Here is a 24,317-nt window from a genome sequence, read left to right on the forward strand (position 1 = left end):
TACGATCATTGATGAATCAATATTTGATGAATGGAATTCATAATTTTTAACTATGTTGCTATGATGAATGTAGAATTGATGAATATTTTTGAAAATTCAGATATATATATATATATATATATATATATCCGTCCCCTACTGTTCCCTATTCCTGCAACAACAAAAAATAACCTTCCCAGAAACCCATTTCCCCGCCCCCCGTCCCCTCATCCCGAAAACTTGGGGTAACATAGCTTAGTAATAATGTTTAGCCATGTCCAATGATTTGCTCGATGAATTCCCAACCACGATGAGGTTGATGAATGATATCTCACACACCTTGCACAATGTTTCATTAATGTACCCTTGGATTACATACTAATTTTGAGCAGGACATAACAAGATCACCGAGAACATGTCCAACCAGCTTTTCAACCATTACACTAGCATAAACTTTTTAACGGCAACTTAGAGAAGCATTGCTTAGTCATTATTAAGATTAAAATCATATTCATGACAATCTAACGAGGTTAGAGCAGTTCAATGCTTAGGACCGTTAGAGAGCTCTGTTACAGACTCATTAAATTGTTGTCAGTTCATTCTCAAAGCTAACAAATGGGAAAAGGAGAGAAGTGTTTGAAACAACAGGTCAAATCAACTTCTCTTAAAAGTTCAGTTTGACTGCTCTCCTTTAACCTTCTCATAAAGTCTCTACAGCTTCCTAAATTTTGAGCTTATTGCGGAAAAAAATCCTATGAACGTGCTTATGAGGGAAAAGAATCACGCGCAACATTGTTTCTCTTCTACCTTTGTTTATTCATCTCCTAAAGTAACATGTTAAATGAAATGAAATTAATTTCATGGACAAACTAGTTCTTTGGGAAATTAAAATTCTTTAATTAGTATGAAACACCTGATTGCATTCCATTTCTAACATCAAGGAATACGCTTGAAAGACTGAACCTGCTCTGCTTATATGATTTATTTTGCATTTAAATAACCATTGCGAGTGTTTACAAATATAATAAATCCGTATTCCAGATTTATGGAAATGATGAACCCAATAAGAGTGGGAACTTAAGTTTACACAACGTTAGGATGATTTTCTTGACTGAATTTCATCTTTTGTAGTAAGTACTTAAGGATGCCGGATGCACATAAGTTATAATCACCTTCAAATGCAGAGAAGCTGCAATGTGACTAGTCTCATGCAGACTTAAGCTGTATGGAATGAAAGCATTCAGGAATCATCATCAAGGAGAGTCGCCACCATTTTATCAGCAGCCTGAGGACTATTATTATTAACACTAGGTATGATATTATCTGGTTGAACAAACTTGACAAACTCCCTTAACTCTGTGAAGCTGCAGTGTTCGCTGTAGGGGACCTCATAACTATGCAATAAAAAACAAATGATAAGCAATCTCTAATTAGCACTCTTATGCCAAAAATACGTTTTTTCAACAGTATTTTACTGTACCGAATGATAGTTCCTTGCTGCCATCTTTTCCCTGGAGACTTCTTCTTTCCTTTCCCAAAACTCCATCCTGTTGGAGAGAATGCGACTACAGAATTATAACGCCCCTGCAATAATATGGATTTGGATTCAGCATTATTTCAACTACATGATTGGGTTGCAAAAGTAGAGCAGTACGAGTTACTGTGTTAATGGGGTTATAAACTATAATCCTTGGCTGCTTAACTGATTCTCCCTGAACAGTCCAGAAATAGACTTGGTCCATTAAAGGGCACAAAATGGAGAAGAAAAATTTTGAATAATGCAAAGAAAATAGTATATTATAGTGGCAAATCATTATAGTTGTAAAACTTTTCCCTGATACTGCATTTTAAAAAAATATTACTTGATAATGCTTTGAGATGAAATTCATTCTCTTGAAGTTGGCTATGGACCACAGGGGAACGACATGAATATGGCTTTCTTGTTCATTGGATGTTAACCACTGCATATCCTCTTCAGGTAGTCCCAAGCAGCCAAGCAACCGAAGCTTGGCTGCCCCAACATAAACTTTCTTCCGAAGTACCCTTGCAACTTCCAAGAATATTCTCTCCTTTCCTAGCATTCAAACAATTATAAGGGAGCCAGAAATAAAAATATCAAAGAGATGTTCAAAAGTAAAAGATTCAAATAATACCAATGGTATAAGTGCCAATCAAAAAGAGAGTTTTTGTGTTAAAGGCTTCTGCCTGAATAGCATCTAGTACAAACTGAATAACAGTCTCTTGCTTTGGAAAGTCATACTGCATGAAAACACAAAAATTGTTAAGAGACCTCATCTTTGTAAAATGTTAAGTCAATTAGCAAGAGATATTTCCGCTATAAAAAGAGAGTCCTCTCCAATCAATTATATACCTGAGGATCACAATAAGTTGTATCAAGAATAAGTGTATGAATATTACAGGACTGAAGAATTGGACTCATAACCATTTCTTCACAAAACCGAAAGTCCCCTGTGTGAAGAACGGGCTGCAAGATTTTGATACTGTCAAAAACAGAAGATCTGACATGACTTTGTTTGGCTAGTAAGAAAAATGATCACTCTGCCAAAGATAATACAAAAAAATTCCAATCATGTTACTAAATAATTAAATATAATAAGAAAAATAGAGAGTCCTCACCTTACCGTTGGGTGGTTCAAAGAGAATGATAACTGAGCCAGGGCAATGATTGGCATCAAGAAAAGTCACATACACTCCATCAATGTTGATTCTCTCATTTAAAGGTATCACAAGCAATTTATCCCATGAAACTCCAACTCTCAAGTTGACGAGACGAGCTGTTACTAATGAACAGTACACTTTCCCATAACGGAAGGACCTTGTAAGCCCTTGATAATCTGCAGTAGCATGCCTAGCATTTAGGGCTTACACAACCTTGTAAAGAACATAGCTTCTTTGTCTCAATGCAAGTGGAAAACATACCTTGATAGTTTGGATCAAACTAACTTGATTAAATTAAAATTTAAAAAACAACATAATGCTAGAGAAAGAAAATGGACCTTTACAGTGACATATAATAGCAAACACTCTTTGTTTCCTTACGAATGTAATCCTCCTGTCTAAGTCCCTAAAAATATAAAGACTTAATACAACAAAACAAGGGAAATTTATTGTATATTTCACAACTATGCTCTGCAGGAAATACCAATAAAAATATTAAAAGAAAGAAAGTTGTCCTTAATGAATGATTTAGTCATTGAATTCAGATCCTGAAAAGTGCTGGTTCTGACAGTTGGCTGATAACTATTAGCATTTTAAATTCAAACTTCAATCTAACACAGAAGAGAACAAATATGCAGCAGAAACATTCTTCCAATTAGAAGGGAAAGCTCCTTGTAGACAAAATAACCTAATCTGAGCAATATGTACTTGATATATAGTATCTACAGTCTGCACAGTGAATTTGAAAGATTCTAAATCAAGACTATGTCAAGAGTTATTTTATCAACATTTCAGCTCATTATCCATAATCAATCATCAGGGCGAGAGAGCAACTAAGAACAGATCAATCCATTAAAAAGAAAGTGAAGTGCCAAAACCAAGAAATGGATGACAGAATCAAACACAATATGGACCATGCAAACCCAAAGAATTGTTAAAATGACAAGATATCATTATTATCTCATCCAAAGGTCAACTCAAAAAATTAATAAGTCTGGAAACTTTATCATGTAAAACTAAGATTTTCTCCATTTCTATAGATTCCTTTCCCAAATGTAAATCAGATTTTCATTTCAACTTGAATTCTTGCCATGTTTGCCAAACAAATGAAGTTTGTTCGAGCAAAGGAATGATGATTAGATGGAAGATGTTTAGAAAATTCTCTCTCTCAAGCCCTTCAATGTTTCAAATCCAAATTCAATCACCCAAACCCAAATCCCCTTCTTTAATCAAAATTTACACTAGTGTTCCTCAAAGGTTGTTTCCCAAACATTATAATCACTATTCAAATCAGGGTTGAACAAGGTTTCAGATGCAAGTATAACAGCATCTATAAGGGAAATCTAGTACAGCATCTCTCCAATCAGCTCCTCAAATTTTTGATGAATAGTCCTTTTCTATTAATAAATTAATCTCTCCAATCAGCTCCTCAAATTTGATACTCTAAACCTTCACCTTTTTTAAGACCTCAATTGGTGTAATTAATGTCCAATACCATGTGTTGGAATCATATACAAGCTCTGTTGCAATCACTTGCCCATCAATCAAATCCTATATAGGTACTCCTTTCAACACCTTAGACACAGGATTACTCTATCGTGAATATCATGAAGATCTTTCCATGTTTCTGCCATATTTATAATTGTGAAGAGCAATTAAGTCTGCCCATGTGTCAACATCATCGTTTCCACAAATGCGGCAACTTCTTCACTTTTGCCTTCCATCCATTCCTTAGCTTTTCTTGTTGTTGCCTTTCCATCCTTGAAATCTTCAATTGCCTCCAATGACATATTCAAAAGTGGAGGAGCCACTGCATCACCATGATCAAGAGGTTTGGTTAAATGCTTATCATATTTCTTAAAGCAATATATTTCTCTCTTGTATTCGCTTTTCTTCCCTATCTCCTTTTCCAAACTTACCTTGATGGAAGTGACTAAATTGTAGTGAAACAAAAGGATGCATCCCGCCCCCCAAAACCAGGCCACACCCGAGACGAAGACGCACCAAAGATAGGGGGACGTTGTCTCGGCATCTCAAGCAGCACCACTAAGAGCGGCTCCTCTACCGGAGATAGTGAGACGTCCCCATGTCCCCTGTGGGTGCCAGGGACACCTAGACGTCTCCCACAGCAACAATATGGGGCAAATTAAAAAATATTTTTAAAAGGCATTATTTTATATTTTTGTGTTTCTATTTTTGTTATAATGGGATGCGGGCCCCATTCCTTCCTCCTCCTTTGTTCAAAAGCCTTTTATTCTTCCTTTTTTTTCACATTTGCATTTCTCATTGTTTGCAACAACAACAAAAAGAGTGAAGAGCTGAGATAAGGGTTTGTGCAAGAGTGAAGAAAGTGTTTGCAAGTGAAAAAGGAGAGCCTAAGAACAAGAAGAAGAAGAAGAGGAAGGTTTAGCATCTTGTTGAAGGAGTTTTTCAAGCAAAAGGTAGGTTTTTTTAACTTGTTTTTCTGATTTTCAAATGCATGTTTATAAATTATTGCTCAATGTTTTTACTTCTAAATGTGTGTTGTTTCATTTTGCTATAGTTATCATTCATTCATTGGATCATTTATAAATAATAGATTAAGATTCTTGATGTTTTATGTTGCAAATTCTTGTTATTTAGTTTCAAATTTTAGAAAGCTTAAAGTAGGGCATACGCTGAAAGTTTGTTTATTAATTATTATTTTTCATTTTGTGAAATGCAGTGTCAAAATGAGCTCCCACATTGATTCTCATAGTGATGATGAGATGGAAATTCATTCTGATAGTGGCAGTGAATCATAATATGAACCTAAGCCCGAGGTTAGGATTGAGCATGATGATGGCCGTATTGAGAGGGGTGAGCATTAGAGTGACATTGGGGCTGGGCCAAATCAGCAAGGGGCCCAAACTAGTTCCACTTCCATGGGTAGTGCATCTCAACTACCTGGTACTCCATCTATTGATTGCCCCTCCCCATGTTTGGCACAGTGCACTAGGGGTAAGTTTGATCCAAAATATCCTCTAAAACAATTTGCCACTAGAATAACAAGTGGATCAGCATCAAGTGGCACAAGAAAGTGGAGATGCAATATCTTTGTTGATGAATGATCTAGTAAAATCACTAGAGTGAATGCACACCTCTTTTGGACAGGTAAAGGTGTTGGACCATGTAAGTTTTTGAGTGAACCCAAAAGCATGCACTTGAGAATTGAATTCAACAAGGTTTGGGAAGTTCCAGAGGACTTGGGCATTCCAGTGCCTACTACCTTGGCTGGAAGGCAGTAGGTTCAGACTACACAACAAGTGCATGAGCAAAAAATATAGGGGCAACAACACCAACACGTCTTCTTTTAGACCACACTATAGAGCTTCAGCTACTACATTGCCAAGGGCAGCCTTCGCACCTTCCTCTACTTATAGCTCTATGGGTGTAGCAACAGCCTAGTTGAACATGGGGAAATGCAGGTCACAGTCTACTGACAACCCCATAGCAAATTTGTTTGCAACCCAGATGAGAGAAGTTAGATGCATGCATTGGGAGAGTTTTATTTGCCAATGACATTTGTAATGTCCCCTTTTTTTAGCAGGTTCCTACAGTTGGCCAGGTCAATTCACCATCGCGACCCTCATGAGCTGACAGTAGGATTTGAGGGTCTCAGTTGTGTGGTTATAGGCTTTCCAACAACCTATGGTGTGTTTTGGCTCTGCTTGAGGGACTTACTATTTATAGTAAGTCAATTTGTTGGTTCCGATGAGCTCAATTGAGTCAAAGGAGTTGGAGGATGCTCTCAATTTTTATTTCGGGCTTCCAGTTTGGGCTCCAAGAATCTTGGAGGGAGTGTCTATTTATAGTAAGTCACCCCATTAGGTTCATTCATCGTCTTTCATCATCAAGATCACTTTGGTGTTGTCAGATTTCGATTCTGATACTTCTTCAGTGGTTTTCACAAGACAAGTGAATTATTATTATTCATCTAAATACGTTGAGGTTGCTATTTTTGTTGGTGTAGTTGGTTGGGCACCTCAGTATCATAGCTCGTTGGAACCAAGACGAAAAATTTTAAATCATGGGAACAAGAAAAAGTGGCCTTATGTGTCAAAATTTGAAGTTATGGTGGAAAAGGTCATTTTCGGAGCCAAAAGCAATTAATAAATTTGTTTATAATGGCACTTTATTGTATTTTAATGTTGTGTGTGGGAAGCTTCTTAAGTGAAGTTCATTTGGGAAACTTTGCGCCATTTGGAGATTATAAATATGAGCCCATTTGATGAGTAATGCATCTGATTGATTATTTTCTTTTGTTGCCTACGAAGAGTTTCTGAGTTTGTTGATTTCTTTGCCCTTGTTGAAGTATAAGAGTTTGGAATTAAGAAGTACCTAGTAATTCACAGCTGAGGTATTGTGAATTAATTCTAAAGCTAAGGTATTGTGAATTAATTCTGAGAATTGTCTTAATTAAAGTATAATATTTCCTGATTGTTATGTACTGTACCTAGGAATTTCATTGTGGCTAGAAAATTTGTGATTTGGAACGCCATTATTGTCTACTATTTGGCATGGTTAAAGAGGAATCTATTGTGGCTGTCGTCCCTATATTTGGCAGCGATTTCAGACTTTGTGGAAGGCTGCAATCAATTATTGGAGGGCAGCAATCAGGTTTTAGACCACCTGCGATTATAAGCAAGGAGTATGTATTTCTGCACCTGCGAGTAAATTGGATTATTTGTTGAAAGTTGCAATCCATTTTTCATCGGTTAGAAGTCAATTTCCAAGTTCATTATTTCATTCATGTAAATTTTCAGAAGTCAATTTTTAAATCAGATATTAGTAGCATTTCCATCGATTATAGAATTACTTATGAATTGTTTAGTGGTGTTCATTTGTCCAAATTGAAAAGGACTTAATCTATTAAAATTGTGAGCAGCTGGTTGTGAATTTAAAGCATTATTTATTGACTGATAATAATTTGTCTGTCAAATATCAAACTATTGATTAGCAAGAGCAAATTGATGTTTGTTATGGATATAGCTTGTTGAGGGTTTTTACAATGGTATCAAAGCGGTTTCTTGCTAACCTGCAAGCATTGGGCTCAGTTTTTATTTTGTTAGGTGCTGACTTTGAAGATTTTCAAATTTGATTTCTAGAGTGACTAGCACTTTATTTTCTCCAGCTATGGATAGACATAGGATTGGCAGTTCTAGAAGTCGACGGAGTAATGAGGAAGTTAGCATAAAAATAAATGCCTTTCCGGAGAGTTTGGAGAAACTGAAGCTTCATCAATATAGGTTGGCGAAGAGCTTGTTGGATCCTGCGAAAAGTTGAGAGGGCAACAAGGTATATGGTTTCAGCCTTTAGAAGGCTGACATCGAGGTTGCAACGAAGGAAGCTTGAGTTTTCCCCAACAGGTATCCATGATGTTGATGTACCTATATTTAGTAAGGCACTTGCTAGCCCCATCTGCAATATTGATGGACTCATTTCACAGAGATCAGTAGATGTGTTAGTACCCTTGGTAGATAGCGGCATTGAGCTTCAGCAGGTTGAGGCTCCCAAAGTTGTTGCAGCTAGTGCAAAGACAGTTGATGCAATTGTTACGACTGACACTTCTGGCTCTCTCGAGGAGGGGATTATTATTGGAGATTTGTATATGAGTTATCATAGTATTGCTCTAGTATAGGAGGCAGCTGCCTCCTCAAGTGGGACCAATGCATGTATAGAGTCACCCAGCTATGAAGTTGGTAATTTGTATGTTAATGCGGAGTCAGTAGATGTGGGCTCATGCTCTAGTGTTATTGATTCATAACTTGACGTTGAGTCATGTGTGCAGTATCAAGTATCAACAGTTGAAGCTTTATTAGGAGATGTGGATGCAGATAGTATGGACACATCTGATGATACATTTGATGATGCGATGAGTTGCACTGGGTAGGATATCCCTTGCCAGGTATTAGCTCATAACTCCGAGGAGGTTTTGGATGGGTCCCAAAATCAGTGTTTACAAGATCAATCCTCTGAGGTGGAAGTTGAGACATGTGGGGATATTAATATTGTGAGGGCTTCCATTTCTTTAGATGAAGAGTTGATTGAGGTACATAGTAGTTGTATCTCGGATGCAAAGTTGTGCAAGGTCGATAGCACACATGCAATGAGTGATCTTGTGGTGGGCAGTTCTGATTCGGTTTCCTGTCACAGTGCCATTAGTGAAACAAACAGCTTGCATAGGAGGCAAGGGTTACAGAGGCATCATGTGACTTGTCAGTTGAAGGTGAGTGATAGTGACATTTCTTCAGCCCTTGAGCATTATGATGCTATTCGTCAAATGCTAGCTACATCTGGTTGGGGTGTGTTGTGAAGTTTTCACATCATCGCCCCAAAATTTTGGGGACCCCATTTTTTTATTGCCTTGGCAAATTTTTCAGAGTTGTCCAAGGGTTTTCAATTTGAAAATTTTACACCTTTGACGCCTTCGAGCCAAGAGGGATGTGGTTGGACTTATTTTTTCACCAAGTGTTAACATGATTTTCCGAAATATGTAATTTTATCCTTAGGCTAAATGATTTCAAAGACAACATTTTTTTCGATGGTTAGAACAATATTCAACGGAATAAATTTGCAAATTGTTGGACTTAGATAGATTTTGAAATTTTGAAATAATTGTATAAACTTGAACATTTTCTAAATAAAATTTAAATTTAGTTGTTTTTGGAAAATCTTGAATTTTTTTGGTGAAAAGAGAAATTTTTTGATAGTAAAATTGAAATGGGAAAATCGATTTTGAATGCTAGAAAAATGATTTATTTTGGTTAAAAATTTAAATTGCATAGCAAAATTGAAAGTGGATTAAATTGCAAAATCTCATTAAATTGGTTGGAATATTGCTTAGGAGATTTTTAGATGTTGAAAGAAGTTGGTAAATTGGAATTTTAAATGAATTTTAACTTGCTAAATTCGATTTTAATGATATTTTAATTGCCAAAACGTTGTTAAATGAAAATTTTCACATCTCCTAGACTAACCTTGTTTCTATTTTGCAATTTTTTATCAAAACTGGCAATTAAATGAGCTAATTTCACTTTGAGCTAAGTAATTTTAGCATGGCATTTAAATCTAGGCCATTAATAAAGAGGCTAATTTAATTTTGTTTTCCTCCAAGACAAATCGGCCACTTGGAGAGGCAAGAAAATTTGGTATAAGAGGGGGCTTCCCCCCCTCTTGTTTCCTCATTCCTTCTTCCTCCTCCTTTGGTGAGTGATTTTCTTCTAGAAGAGCAACTTGCAGATTTAAGCAATTTTTGGGAAGATTTTCTCCTTTCTTGGCAGCATTTTCATCTTCTATCTTGGGCGAATTTTTGCTCTAGGCAATTTTGGAGTAGATCTAAATTTTCTTTAACTTGAGCGAATTTTTGGAGGTCTGATTTTCTTGCCAAAGGCTGCGAATTTCTGCCCTAGATTTGGGCGATTTTATGTGATAAAGGAGATACATGATTAAAAGGTTTGATTTTTGGCAAATTTGGGCAATTTCAAAAAAGTCAAAATTCTGATTTTTGCTAGGGCATCATTATTTGCAAGGAGGCTTGAAATTTTCGAGATCTAATCCGAATTTGAAGAGGGCCCGGTTATTGGTAAAGACAAATCTAAAGTAAAATTCTATTCATTTTTAAAGGTGAAGATTGTTAAGGCAGACTCTATTCCTTGTTCTTGTTTGGTTTGTTTCCCTTATATTTTTCTTGTATTCATCATCCACCACTTCACCATTTCATTGAAAGGTTGAAGTTTCGAGAGATAAATGTAGATTCCATGATAGGACACTTGGAGAGGCAGAAATAAGCTAGACCACCCTAGGATTGAAGTTGGGAGATATAAATGGAGTCCATCCCAAGGTGACGAAGAGGCAGAAATAAGTGGTAGTCTCACCCCTAGGTTGAAAGTTGGAGATTGATAAGTGTAGAGATAGGACTTGGAGAGGCAAAAATAAGCTAGATTTCATCGGCAAAAAGAAAGTTGGAGATTGATAAATGTAGTCCATATCATTTAGAAGAAAGAGGCAGAAATAAGTGTTTAGGATGGTAGATGTTAGTGCAAGTAAAAACCCAAAGGAAACGAATACCAAAAAAGACAAGAAAGACATGATGCCTAAGACCACATTTTTCTCGAAAGTGAGGTGAATAAGTGATACCAATATCGGTACACTGAACATGATACAGTTAAAGGACAGATTGAAAGAATGACAATCCCCCATGGCAAAGAAGATCTACAAGAGTGGAATTGTACATGCGGTGGCTTTCCCTCCTACCTTGCCTTGTCCAAAATTGGTAATGAAGTGTGCATCCCGATTTGATATTGTTACTAAGTCCATCATTTTTTATGAAGGGAAGAGAGTGTTGGCCAACATCGGTGGACAAGTGGTCGAAGAAGCATTTAATATTCCCCAGTATAAAAGCATGACAGTGGTAATGATGGATCCAGCAGCTAAGTTATTTTAGGATAATCAAGAGGCTTACTTCATTCATCTAATGCAAAATTGGTTACACAAAAGCAAGAAGGGAGTCACCAAGTCGTCAAAGCTCACCAAGTTAGACTTTAAATCAGAATACGGAAATCTCATTGTGCTTCTCAACCTGATCATGGGCGTAGCTCAAGGTATGCAATTCAAGAACTGGATGTACTTCTTTATTGATGAAATTGAAAATGGAAAGAGAAAGTTTGATTGGGCTAGGATTAAAAGCATGAATTTAGAGTTGCAACTTAGGACTGGGCAAAATCAAAAGCAATTCTATATGGGATCCTATCTTTTCTATTTGATTGCGAGAGTATATGAAAATCCTGGACTTAAAGCCTTAGGAGTATTTGGCAATGGGCCGAGGTAATGTTTGGTGCATGAGTACTATCCACAGCTTCATTAGCACAACACCAAAGATTATAAGATGTTTTATGATGTCTTTGCCATGAAGACGGTAATGATATTACAAGGGACACCTGCTAAGAGGCTCTCATCGGAAGCAAAACTGAAGGTTAAGAAGTATATGAGTTGGTTCATCCAATTTCCACAGTTTACATACATTAGAGTAGTGGGAAGTACAATTTGTCTCAAGAGACTTTCAAGGTACCCACCCGAAAAGGTAGTTTTGATGGAGTTGGCTAGGCAACTTGAGCATTATGATAAAATGATGAAACTTAAAAGTGAGATAGGGATTACCTTCTCATTTGGAATAGGCAATGATACTTGCCCCAATCCTGTCACCTTTGTAGCTACGGAGAAAGAATTAGAATGGTATCATCTAGAATGGTATAGAGCAAGACAAGGATTCGATCCTAATGGTCTTATCAAGGCATCTCACGGAAATACATTCAAACATATTCCTACTATAGAAGATTTTTGGGTCGATGCACAGGATGACTTTCACGTGAGGAAGCTAGCTTTCTCAAGGTTGTTAGTGAGCATGATGAGGGCAATCAAATGGAGAGGCATTGATATTTCCGATCAACTAGAAGATGATGAAAATGTGCTAAAAGAAGATTATGATATAGTGGATGGAACGGAGTTGAATCCAATGGATTGGGATGATCATCAAAATCCTTCCTTGGAGACAGTTACAAGGACAGCTGATCTGCACACCGAGTTGTGGTATAATGAGAAGTTAAGGCAATTACAAAGTCCAAAGGTACACCTTACTTATGAGAAGATGAAACTGGAGAAAGAAGGTCTAGCGAAGTCATTCAGACAAAAAGGTTAAGGCAATAGCTAGTAGCAAAGAACAATTATGAGCAAGAAGAGAAGTTTGGAGGTTGAGAAAAGTAAAGAACATCAAGAACCTCCAGCAAAGAAACAAAATGCAACACCCTCAAGGGAGAGCATAATTGAGGCTAGAAGCTAAGAAGATAATACAAGTGGACAAGGGGCCTCGATAGAGGTGAGCTCTGATTCAAAATCAAGTGGTTACAATGACAGTACCGAGTACTCCCCTCTCTCGGAGAACCAACATGGCGATGATGTGACAGTCACTAGTGAAGAAGAGGATAGGCCAATTGATATTGAGGAAATAAGCTAGGTGCCCGAGGCTATTGGTGATGCTTTGCTAGTTGAACCAAATCCAAATTTGGGGAGATGAACTGCACCACTATGGTTAAGGCAAATGCTTATGCCAAGAGGCGAGGTAGTGACTACTTGAACAGTTGAAGATATCCAAGGATTAATGGAGAAGGGTGATAGCGAGAACCAGAAACAAATTGCAAAAACGGTGGCAAAGGTAATCAGGAGCGACAATGATGGTCACCGAAAAGTTCAAATTGCTATACCAACAATTAGCAAGGCATTGGATGAGATTGTAGCTCAAGAATATGAGATAGTAGAGTATAACTTGGGAAGAATCACGGATGACATGGAATGTGAGGAGATCTAGGAAGGCATGATTTCAATTAGAAAACAGTTGAGGAAGCCAAACGAAAAAATTGTAAAGTTGGAAGCCGAGAACAAATATTAAAGAGATTCTCAGCCTATCCAACAGTTGCACCAGGCAGCCCCTCCACAAGACAATGGGAGCAACATGTTGATGCGAGTTTTGTATCACTTACATAACATATTAATAATTGGATATCCGATATTGAGTATCAAACATACAATTCCTCTCTTGAAAAGTTATTGCTCATGGGACATGAGAATAACTCCAATGTTCCTTACACTTGTGGATACTCGCTCAGTTTTATCGATGTGATTTGCTGGTAATCACATAGGCGGCCTTACGCAAATTATTGAGGATGACTTGGACTTTGGTGGAATGATGGAGATGGTGGTGGGTTTGTGAAATATGCGAGTGGCAAATAATGTTGATAGTGGTGATGATGGAGGATGTGTCTGCCAATGGTGATGTTGATGGTAAATCGATGGTGGTGGAGGGTGAATGGGTGTGTTCTCATACTTGACTTACTTCTCTAACTTCCCTCTCTAAACTTTGACTACTCAACTACTCACTACTCTACTCCTACTCCTATGAATGGAAGGTTAGCAAATGGATGGGGATCAAACCTAATGAAGGCTAACTATCGGCCCCACCTCCATAGATGCAATGATTCAAAGGAAATGAACTAGTTTACCACACAAGGCTTCTCAACCAGCCGCTAGGATGCTAATGGTCTAGTATTGATCTCTATCAAACATCTACCAATGCTACCATACAGCTATCCATCTACTTTACTCTTGCTTAAACAACTTGAAATGCAACCAACTTTAACAACTTGAAAAGAAATCTAACTATGTGGAAGTAGAAAATATGCAATAACACCCAATGTTCTTAATCACCATGCAAGTCACAACAATGAAAAAGAGAGCGATTTTGGTATTATTTTAGCAACAATTTCTCCAACACCTTACAAATCAGAGCAAATGGCCTTTTATAGGGGCCAAAAATACAACAGACGGTAGAGATCAAAACAAGATCAACGATCTAGATTGGATCCTAAAAACCCTAATTAGGGTTGCCACCCCATCGACCAATGAGAAGCTGTCACCTCGTCTCTGGACCAATGAAAAAAGTGCAAAAAGTGGCAACCAATGAGAAGGCACCAAATTGGTGGCCAATCAAAAAAAGACACTTGTCCTATTCTAGAAGAAAAAGAAATTTGCCACTTGGGCTTACATTAAATGATCTTCTAATATAACTCTTCCCTTTTCTTTCATTTTCTTAGCTAAGGCAATGAACTTAGCTAGCCTTTCGTTAACTTCCTCCATAGGAGGACAAGGTGTGTGCTTCGTCCGAAGTTCTGCTGATTTCACCACGCTGCCTGCTACTTGTAGTATCTTTTCATGGTCCTCATATTCTTTTGCAAATCCAACAAAAGCATTTAGGGAGGAAAGGGTGTTCAGATGCTTCCTTTTGATAGCAACCTTTTCTAGCTCATCCAATCTCGATCCAAGATCTGTCTCATTGATATTCTCTTCTCTGATGTCCTCAAAGTCAAATGCCATCCCAACGTCGCTCATCATGGTTGCAATAGAAGTGTCGACACTTGGGCCATGATGTGCAACCGCCTTCTATATCTTCTTTGCCAAGGTGAATTGTCCTTTTAGTCTATCCTTCATCCTTATCATGTCTATTGTACTGATATTGGTGTCGGTTTTTCGCTTCATTTTCAATAAGAAAGGTGTTTTGGGCATCATATCCTCTTTGTCTTTCTTAGCGTTTGTCCGCTTGGGACTCTTACTTGCACTAACATCCTCCAACTCGTCACCCTATAACGGGATGGTAGAGTGGTGGACCAGAAGGCTAGCAAAATCAAGGGAAGCAATCCTTAGATTGGAACGAAAGAAAGATGTCAACTTAAGGACCCCTTTCATCTCTAAATGATTAAAATTCACCTTAACCAATAGTCGAACAGTGACTTTTCAGATTTAGAATCAGACCTTGAGAATTTCAAATCCACTTGCAAATTAGAAATTTATCATGCAATTCACCTTCAAATAAAATCGCCCAAACTAGGGCAAAAATAGCAGCTCCTTGCAAAAAAATCAGAATTTGCAAAAAAAAATTGCCAATACCATGAAAAATCTGCCTTCCCACAAAAAATCGCCCAAGACAAGGGCCAAATCTGCCCTTAAGAAAAATCGCCAATGGAAGGGAAATCTACCCTCGAGACCAAAATCGCCAAAAATGGAGAAAAATTTGCCTTGAAAGGAAAATCGCCCAACACCAAAGAGCTGCTCCAAGAAGAAATTCGCCCAAAAATGGAGAAATCTGCCCTCAAATAAAAATCGCCCAAAAGCAAGGAGGAGGTGAGAAGTGAGGAAAGAAAAGGTAGGAGTTTCCTCTTATAGCCAACTCCACAAACCCTCCCTAGCTGGCCGACTTAGACCCTGGGAGAAAGAAAAAACACAAAATTATGGCCCACAATTAAATACTTAACCAAAACTAATTTTGCCATGATGAAAATTAACTTTTTAAATTGCCAATTGGACCAAAATTGCAAAAGAAAGTAAATAATGCCTTAGAGGTGTTAAATATTTCTATTTAATGAAGATTTAGTAATTAATACGTCATTAAAATTGGATTTTGGCTAGCCAAAAGCCATTTTTCAATATTAAATTACTAATTTCATTAAAGGCTAAAAAGTTTTCAAGGCAATTTAATCCATTTAAAGCCAAATTTTGCAATTTTAATTCAAATCGATTTTGCTAAGCAATCTTAGCATTTTAACACATAAAACTATTTCTCTAAAGTCTAAAATCGATTTTGCAACTCGATTTCATGTTCACAAAATAAATTTTCATTCACCAAAAGTTTAAGATTTTCCAAAAGAGAATTTAACAAAAATATCACTTTGTGAAAATTATCCAAATTTATACAATTATATCCAAAGTTTCAAACAAATCATCTAATCTAAGTACAAAATTTACAATTTAATTTTGCCAAGTTGGAATTAACTTTGAAATTTGTTCGGCCTAAGGATAGAATTGGTGGCTCTAGAAAATCAAGTTAAAAAAACCGGGTGAAAATAAGCTAAGTCTCTCCCACTGGCCTGAAGGTGTCCAAGGCTCAAAATTTTCAAAACTCAAAAAAAACTTTTGGACAACTTCAAAAAACTATTGCTGAGGCAATTAAAAAAAGGGGGTCCTCAAAATTTGGGGCGATGGTGTGAAAACCTCACAACACAACACAAAAGAGATACCGGCTCAATTGCACGAAATCAAGGATTGGATCCATGATACAATTCAAGATGGGCGAAGCTTCTTGCCTTCCTTTATCTCGACATTTAGGTCATTGGTGGCTATTAGAGACAAATTCATAACATTTGAAAGAGATTGGAAAGATTTCCTTCCAGTCAAGGACTTAGCTACTCCTAGGCTACAGGCATTTATTGAGCTGTCGGACAAATATTTGGAAAGAGCCAAGGTGGTGGATGAAGGAGGAATGAGTACAGTGGAGTATTGGTTTGTTGCCTTGACTATCAGATTGAGAATGCTTGAAGAGGTACGGAACGAGATTGCACAGCATAGCCCAAGTGTTGACAGTTCCATTTCAACCATGATGAGCAATGTTGGGGTTGCGCTTGATTTTGAAAATATCAAAGAGGAGAACGTCAATGAGACAGAATTTGGATCAAGATTAGATGAGTTGGGGAAGGTTGTCATCAAGAAGAAACATTTGGGCACCCTTGCCTCCCTCAATGCCTTTATCAGATACACGAAAGAATATGAGAAGGATCATGAGAAAACGCTACAAGCAGCGAGCAACATGATGAATTCAGCTGAGCTCAAGATGAAACATACACTTTGCCCTCCCATGAAGGAAGTCAACGACAAGCTAGCCAAGTTCATTACTTTGGCTAAAAGGAAGAAAAAAAGGGTAGAACTATATTAGAGAATCATTTGATGTAAGCCCAAGTGGCAAATTCTCCTTCTTCTTGGGTAGGATAAGTGTCTAATTCTGATTGGCTACCATTTTGGTGCCTTCTAATTGGTTGCCACTTTTCTTTTTTCATTGGTCCATTGATGAGGTGGCGTCTTCTCATGGGCCGATGGGGTGCCAACCCTAATTGGGGTTTCTAGGATCCAATCTGGATCCTTGGTTTTGCCTCTTAATCTCTATCGTTGGTTGTAATTTTTGCTTCTATATAAGGCCATTTGCTCTCATTTGTAAAAGGTTGAAGAAAATTGTTGCTCAAGATAATACCAAAATTGCTTCTTTATCATTGTTGTGACTTGCATGGTGATTAAGAACACTTGGTGTTGTTGCATGGTTTCTACTTCCAATAATTAAAGTTAAAAAGGGTTGAAGAAAATTGTTGCTTAAGATGATACCAAAATTGCTTCTCTTATCATTGTTGTGACTTACATGGTGATTAGAGACACTTGGTGTTGTTGCATGGTTTTTATTTCCAATAGTTAGAAATAGATTCCCTTTGAAGTTATTAAAGTAGAATTTATTTCAAGAAAATTAGTAAGAGTAAGAGTAGATGGATAGTTGCACGGTGATATTAATGGATGTTTGATAGGGATCTATAACTAGGCCACTAGCATCCTAGCGGCTTATAGGGAAGCCTTGCATAGTAAACTAGTTTTTTCCCTTGAATCATCGCATCTATGGAGGTAGAGCCGCTGGTTAGCTTTCATCAGATTCGATCCCCATCGATTTGCTAATCTTTCCATTCATAGGAGTGGAAGTAGAATAGCAAGTAGTTGAGTAGTCGAATTTCATTCTAAGAAAGTTAGGAAGGTGAAGGTCATTAGAGCATTATTGCCCCCCCATTGTCGCAACCCTCAACATTATCTGGTGCTAGACTCTCCATCATCACCACCATCAACATCATCTGGCGCTCATAAAATATCATCACCATCACATCAGAAGTCCAAGTTATCCTTGAATGAACAACGTAAGGCCGCCTATGTGACTAACAGCAAATCACATCAATATCACTGAGTTAGTGTCCACAAGTGTAAGGAACATTGAAGTTTTTCTCATGTCTTCATGAGTATTAACTTTTCAAGAGAGGAATTGAGTGTTTGATATCCCACATCAAGTGTTCAATTGCTATATGTTATGTAGTGGTACAAAACTGACATCAACAAGGTGCTCCTATGTTAGATGAGCACAGTGATAGTAGTCCTCCCCTAGCAGAGGTTCATACGCTTCGAGAGGTTGTCAGGATCTTGAAGCATAGTTACTCTCAGTTAGTTGCTGACAAGGATTACCTTCTAGAGTGGGGTATCATCTATTATGAGATGTTGTTAGGGAAAGAAGAGGAGGTAGTTGAGCTTACCCAAGAGCTTGAGGTGACTGTGGACTCTCTTCATTATACTCAGTTGGCTCTTCAAGAGTCACAGTCACAGTTGGATGAGGTTATTGTGGAGTTAGAGCGAGTACAATCGACATCAACCCTAGACCCGTTCAGTTACATATTGTGATTGGTGGTGAGGTTGCTTCCACGATCGGGGATGACGGACATGATGATGTGGCCGACACATTCGTCCAACATATGGGTGCAGTAGATACTGAGGAGGTGAAAGCATCAGGGGAGACGAGCTCTCATGGTGATTTGCTTCCTTCTACTGGAAGCGGATCTATTTCTTCATTTCATATAGTTGGTACCATTGGACAGATGGCAGTGCCACATTTTCAGAGGGATCAACTATGGGTCGCAGGGGAGCAGGTTGATGCTTCCACAAATTATTTCTACTACACAGAGTCCTTCATGGAGTATCTTTTGGAGAGTTCAGATGTGCGAGAGGATTCGTACAGAGTGTCTAAGGGTACACTCTCATCCAAGGCTCTCGTGTCATTCGGAGGTTGGTGTAAAAGATTGTAGAGACTCTATCTACTGTGCTTCCCCATAGGGATTTCGAGGTTGGGTTTGTTGAGAGGATTGCCTAGGATCCTACCCAACCAGTAGTTCAAAGTCAAAGATTGGAACCATCTTCTGATTTGCAAACTGATACTGATGAGCCCTTGACAAAGATTAGGAGTTTTTATCAACATTACACTGTGAGGAGTGCTCATCACTTTTATTTTGACCCACAAGTAGAGGATTTGGTTTCACATCAGTATGGTCCGGTTTCATGCCATCCATTATGGGATGGGTTAGCACCATCTTTTGCAGATGGGATTGATAACTGCAAATTAGGCCCCTTGTAGTATCTACACACCCAGGACACTTTGGCAGAGGTTGGAGTTGGTGGTAGTGTTTCAAGTACCTATGGGATTTACCATCTCCATAGTGTAATTAGGTGTGAGTATCAGTTTGATGGGGACTCAGGTGTGGAAAAAGTTGGTATTTCAGTTGTGTTGAGTTCCGATGAGTTGTTGCCTTCATCAACACCTCAGGTCAGTTTTCAGATGATTCTAATATTGATGTTGGTTATTTGGGTGTTGGTGCTACAGGAGTTGCTTGTACACAGTTCTACCTTTGGGATCCAGGTGGATTGTGATGTCCATTTTGCTCCAAGATTGCTTGGGGACTAGCAATCTTAGGGAGGGAGGACTGTAATGTCCCCTTTTTAGAGGGTTCCTGCAGTTGGACAAGTCAGTTCACCATCGCGACCCTCGTGAGCTGACAGTAGGATCTGAGGGTCTCAATTGTGTGGTTATAGGCTTTCCAACAACCTATGTTGTGTTTTGGCTCCATTTGAGGGACTTACTATTTATAGTAAGTCAATCTATTGGTTTCAATGAGCTCAGTTGAGTCAGAAGAGTTGGAGGATGCTCACTGTTTTTATTTCGGGCTTCTGGTTTGGGCTCCAAGAATCTTGGAGGGAGCGTTTATTTATAATAAGTCACCCCTTTAGGTTCATTCATCGTCTTTCATCATCAAGATCACTTTGGTGTTGTCAGATTTTGATTTTGATGTTTTTTCGGTGGTTTTCGCAAGATGGGTGAATCATTATTATTATTCATCTAAATACGTTGAAGTTGCTATTTTTGTTGGTGTTGTTGGTTGGTCACCTTAGTATCATAGCTCGTTGGAATCGGGACAAAAAAATTTAAATCATGGGAACAAGAAAAAGTGGCCTTACGTGTCAAAATTTGAAATTAAGGTGGAAAAGTTCATTTTTGGATCCAAAAGCAATTAATAAATTAGTTTATAATGGTAGTTTATTATATTTTAATGTTCTGTGTGGGAAGCTTAAGTGAAGTTCATTTGGAAAACTTTGTGCCATTTGGAAATTATAAATATGAGCCCATTTGATGAGTAAAGCATCCAATTGATTATTTTCTTTTGTTGCCTACAAATAGTTTATGAGTTTGCTGAGTTTGCTGGTTTGGAATTAAGAAGTGCCTGGTAATTCACAGCTGAGGTATTATGAATTAATTCTACAACTGAGGTATTGTGAATTAATTCTAAGAATTGTCTTAATTAAAGTATAGTATTTTCCGATTGTTATGTATTGTACTTGGGAATTTCATTGTGGCTGGAGAATTTGTGATTTGGAGCGCCATTATTGTCTACTGTTCGGCGTGGTTAAAGAGGAATCTATTGTGGTTGTCGTCCCTATATTGGCAACAATTTCAGACTTTGTGGAAGGCTGCAATTATTGGAGGGCAGCAATCAAGTTTTAGACCACCTGCGATTATAAGCAAGGAGCATGTATTTTTGACCCTGTGAGTAAATTGGATTATTTTTTGAGAACTGCAATCCATATTTCATCTGTTAGAAGTCAATTTCCAAGTTCATTATTGCATTCTTGTAGATTTCTAGAAGTCAATTTTTAAATTGGATATTAATAGCATTGCCGTCAATTATAGAATTACTTTTGAATTGTTTAGTGGTGTTTATTTGTCCAAATTGATAAAGACGTAATCTATTAAAATTGTGAGCAGCTGGCTGTGAATTTAAAGTATTATTTATTAACTGATAATAATTTGCTTGCCAAATGTTTGACAAAATATCAAACTGTTGATTGGCAAAAGCAAATTGATGTTTGTTAAAGATATAGCCTATTGACAATTTTTACAGAGGTATCAGAGCGGTTTCTTGCCAGCCTACAGGAATTGAGCTTCCACTTCATATTGCTCGGTCCCCTTATTTTAAGGAGGCATTTCATAATGTAGTGAAGGCAGGTTTACTGTCATATGTGCCACCATGTGAGCACAAATTGAGGACTAAAATCTTGGACGATGAGTATTCCAAGATTAGTGAGCCGATAGAGAGCATAGCAAATGTTTGGGAGAATTCAAGGTGCAACATTATCATGGATGGGTGGACGAACATTAGACACCCTCCACTCATCAATGTCATAGTCACATGCACAAAGGGCCCATTCTTTCTTAGGGCGATTGATTGTCCAGGGCATCGAAAGGATGGTAATTTTCAGTTTCAAAGTCTTCGGGAAGCCATTGAGGAGATTGGGCCACAAAAAGTGGTACAAGCAGTGACAAATGCAGCTCACTTCTACAGAGCTGCAGTGAGGCTTGTTGAGGCCACATATCGGCATATTTGGACTCCTTGTTGTGTGCATGCTATGAACAATGCTCTAAAGGACATGGGGAAGATTACCTAGATAAAGAGAGTGGTGAATGATGCTAGAGATTTGCAAATGTATATCTGCAACCACCACACCTCACATGCACTATTTAGGAGCTTCACCAAGGAGTTCCTAAAGCCAGTTGAGACACAGTATGCATCCTATTTCATTCTCTTGGAGAGAATGCTTGAGTTACAGAAGCTACTACAAATAATGGTTATGACGAATGAATGTAATAAGCGGGATGGTTCTAGTTTAAAGCAGTGGATGAGTGTGAAGGAATTAGTTATAAGTGATGTATTTAGGAGTGATGCAAAATACATTGTCTCTATCGTCAAGCAAGTCTTCGAGGTGATCAGATATGGAAATGGGGATGCACCTACACTTGGAGAGGTGTACAAGTGCATTGATTCTATGCTTGGGAAAATGAGGGCAGTTGTGCGAGAAGACCCAACACTAGCCTTCTACAATGATCACATTCGGCCTATTATTCAACGTAGATGGAAGAGCCTCAACACACCCTTACACATGGTTGCATATTCATTGAATCCGAAGTGGTAGATGACTAGGCCTGGTAGACTTCCACTTCACAATGATGAGGTGATTTATATTATTATATAATACTATTACACATGGTTGCATATGCATTGAACCTGAAGTGGTACATGACCTAGGCCTAGTAGAGTTCCACTTCACAATGATGAGGTGATTATTATTATATAACACCACTCATTTTAATCATCTTTATGTCTTAGACTCATATCATTTTATAAATCATTTACATTACTAGCATCTTGATTCTTCTATTTGCTAATGATTTGTACTTTTTAATTTTTTCAAGTGAAGGAAGGGTTCTTCAAGTGCATAGATAAGATTTATGACCCTGAGACAATAGATGAGGTTCGCACTGAGTGGACCAAATTTTTTACTCTCAAGGGTTATACTCAAGCAACAAACATAGATATCAAGACTATGGTACAAGAGGAACCCATTTTGTGGTGGTCAACTCATGGGCCGAAATCTACAACCACCACACTAGCTATTTGTTTGATGCCCCAAGTACTTAGTTCCTCAACTTGAACCTATTTAAGTTTTCACTTCTCAAGTTTTCAATGATCATTGTTCAACTTCTAATTCCTGAGTCTCACATTGGCCAATTGTTTTTCATCTCAGGTTTCTAGTTCCTCAACTTCTAAGAGGAATTGGTCTACATATAGCTTCATCCACTCTCTTAAGAGGAATAGACTTACCTCTCAAAGAGCGGAGAAGCTAGTGGTTATACACAATGTGTTGCATATCAATAATCGTAAGACATGTGTATAAGGAGAGCCCAGCATCACAATGGGATGTAGAGCCTGAGGAGCCTTCGCAAATTGATGAGGAGGATGCTTTAGATCCAGTCACTGGGCTAATTGGTGTTCCCTTTTCGGCTCTTGATCTTGGAGATGCTAATAGTTCCAATCGCAATGAGTTTCAACTTCCAGGGGAAGATCATTGATCATTCATTTGGCATTTTGATTTGGAGTCTTGGAGTCTTTGAGACTTGTAGTTTTTGTTTGCATTACATACTTATTTTGATATCGTGATTCATGGCACATGATAGTTATTGTAATCATCTTTATGTCATGACTCGTTTGATCATTGATTAGATAGTAGATACTCATACTATTGATCTGATATATATTATAAATTTAAAATATATAATTTGACACTCTTTCATTTGTTGATGTTCAATGTTCATTGTTTGTCATTTGATCATGAATCATGATGTTCCAGTTCAAAACGTCAATGCAATGTTCAATGTTTGAGTTTTTTACATCTTCATATCTTATATTGTAGTACATCTTTTCATAACTTGCATTTTAAGTACCATATGTATAGTATATACACCCTTGCTCCCCCTGCCACCCCCAGATCCCCCCACCGTCCCCAAATCAAGGCCCCTTTGTCCCCCTGTCTCGAAAACTTGTCTCGCAGGGTGGTGTAACTATGCTAAATTGTCCAAGTCTTCAACCTCTTGACCCTTGGTGGTCGGACCAATGTTGATAGTCATCATTTCATACTCTTAAGGAGTAATGTCCTCTTTTGCCTTATCAACTTTCGGCATAGAAATTGAACCAAGCGGTAGCTCATTTCATCCCTCTAAATTGTGAAGGACCTCTTGGTTTATCTTGCTTCCTACCACACTCTCCAAACTAGCCAAGAAATCAGTTGTTTCATTGTCTTCCTCAACTTCCATAAGCACTTTCATCTTCATTCTTTCTTTTAACCAATCAAGAATTGTGGACTATTCAATACCCTCTACTTCCTAATTACTTTCTTCATATGGAAAATCATGAACTCCTCTAAGAGTGGCAATCATTCCCTCTTGAAATTCCTCATCCAAGATATCCATCTCATTCTCCAACTCAATTATCTTTTTGTTTGAAGGAAACGTGGGCTCTTGATCCTCCTACTGGATTGATTCAATATTCTCTTCATGGATTGGAGAAGGAATCCTTACCTTGGCCGATGATTCTTCTGCAAGAAGCGATATGCTGTCCAAATTCCTAGATGTAACGAAATGAAAGGGGCTTGATTTTTGCCACTTTTTACTATGTTCTTCATGAAGAGCACATGATTATATTAAGAGGGGGAGGAGGTGAATTAGTCTAATATCAACTTTCACCAATTTGTTATCCACGCAATAAAATCAATTACCAAAATAAACAATTATGCACATGAACACA

At 37.9% G+C, this 24,317-nt stretch overlaps 1 protein-coding gene across 2 annotated transcripts in view; it reads right to left on the reverse strand.

Moving 5' to 3' along the window:
• Positions 1–928: 928 nt before the first annotated feature.
• The window catches only part of LOC149572115 (sterile alpha motif (SAM) domain-containing protein), a 75,014-nt gene continuing 51,625 nt past the window's right edge, over positions 929–24,317 (reverse strand). The window contains exons 5-10 of one of the 2 annotated variants that reach the window (XM_089813413.1): positions 2,617–2,834; positions 2,351–2,464; positions 2,133–2,238; positions 1,842–2,053; positions 1,460–1,563; positions 929–1,373 (exon numbers count right to left, since the gene is read on the reverse strand). In XM_089813413.1, the coding sequence (XP_089669539.1) occupies positions 1,220–1,373; positions 1,460–1,563; positions 1,842–2,053; positions 2,133–2,238; positions 2,351–2,464; positions 2,617–2,834 (908 nt within the window). In that variant the 3' untranslated portion in view covers positions 929–1,219. Of the gene's footprint in view, positions 1,374–1,459; positions 1,564–1,841; positions 2,054–2,132; positions 2,239–2,350; positions 2,465–2,616; positions 2,835–24,317 lie in introns of those variants that run through there. The other variant, XR_016359900.1, reaches the window with a different exon arrangement.

This window comes from Cupressus sempervirens, chromosome 2, assembly GCF_028749045.1.
Source record: "Cupressus sempervirens isolate cs-2001-9-10 chromosome 2, ASM2874904v1, whole genome shotgun sequence".
Classification (NCBI taxonomy): Eukaryota; Viridiplantae; Streptophyta; class Pinopsida; order Cupressales; family Cupressaceae; genus Cupressus; species Cupressus sempervirens.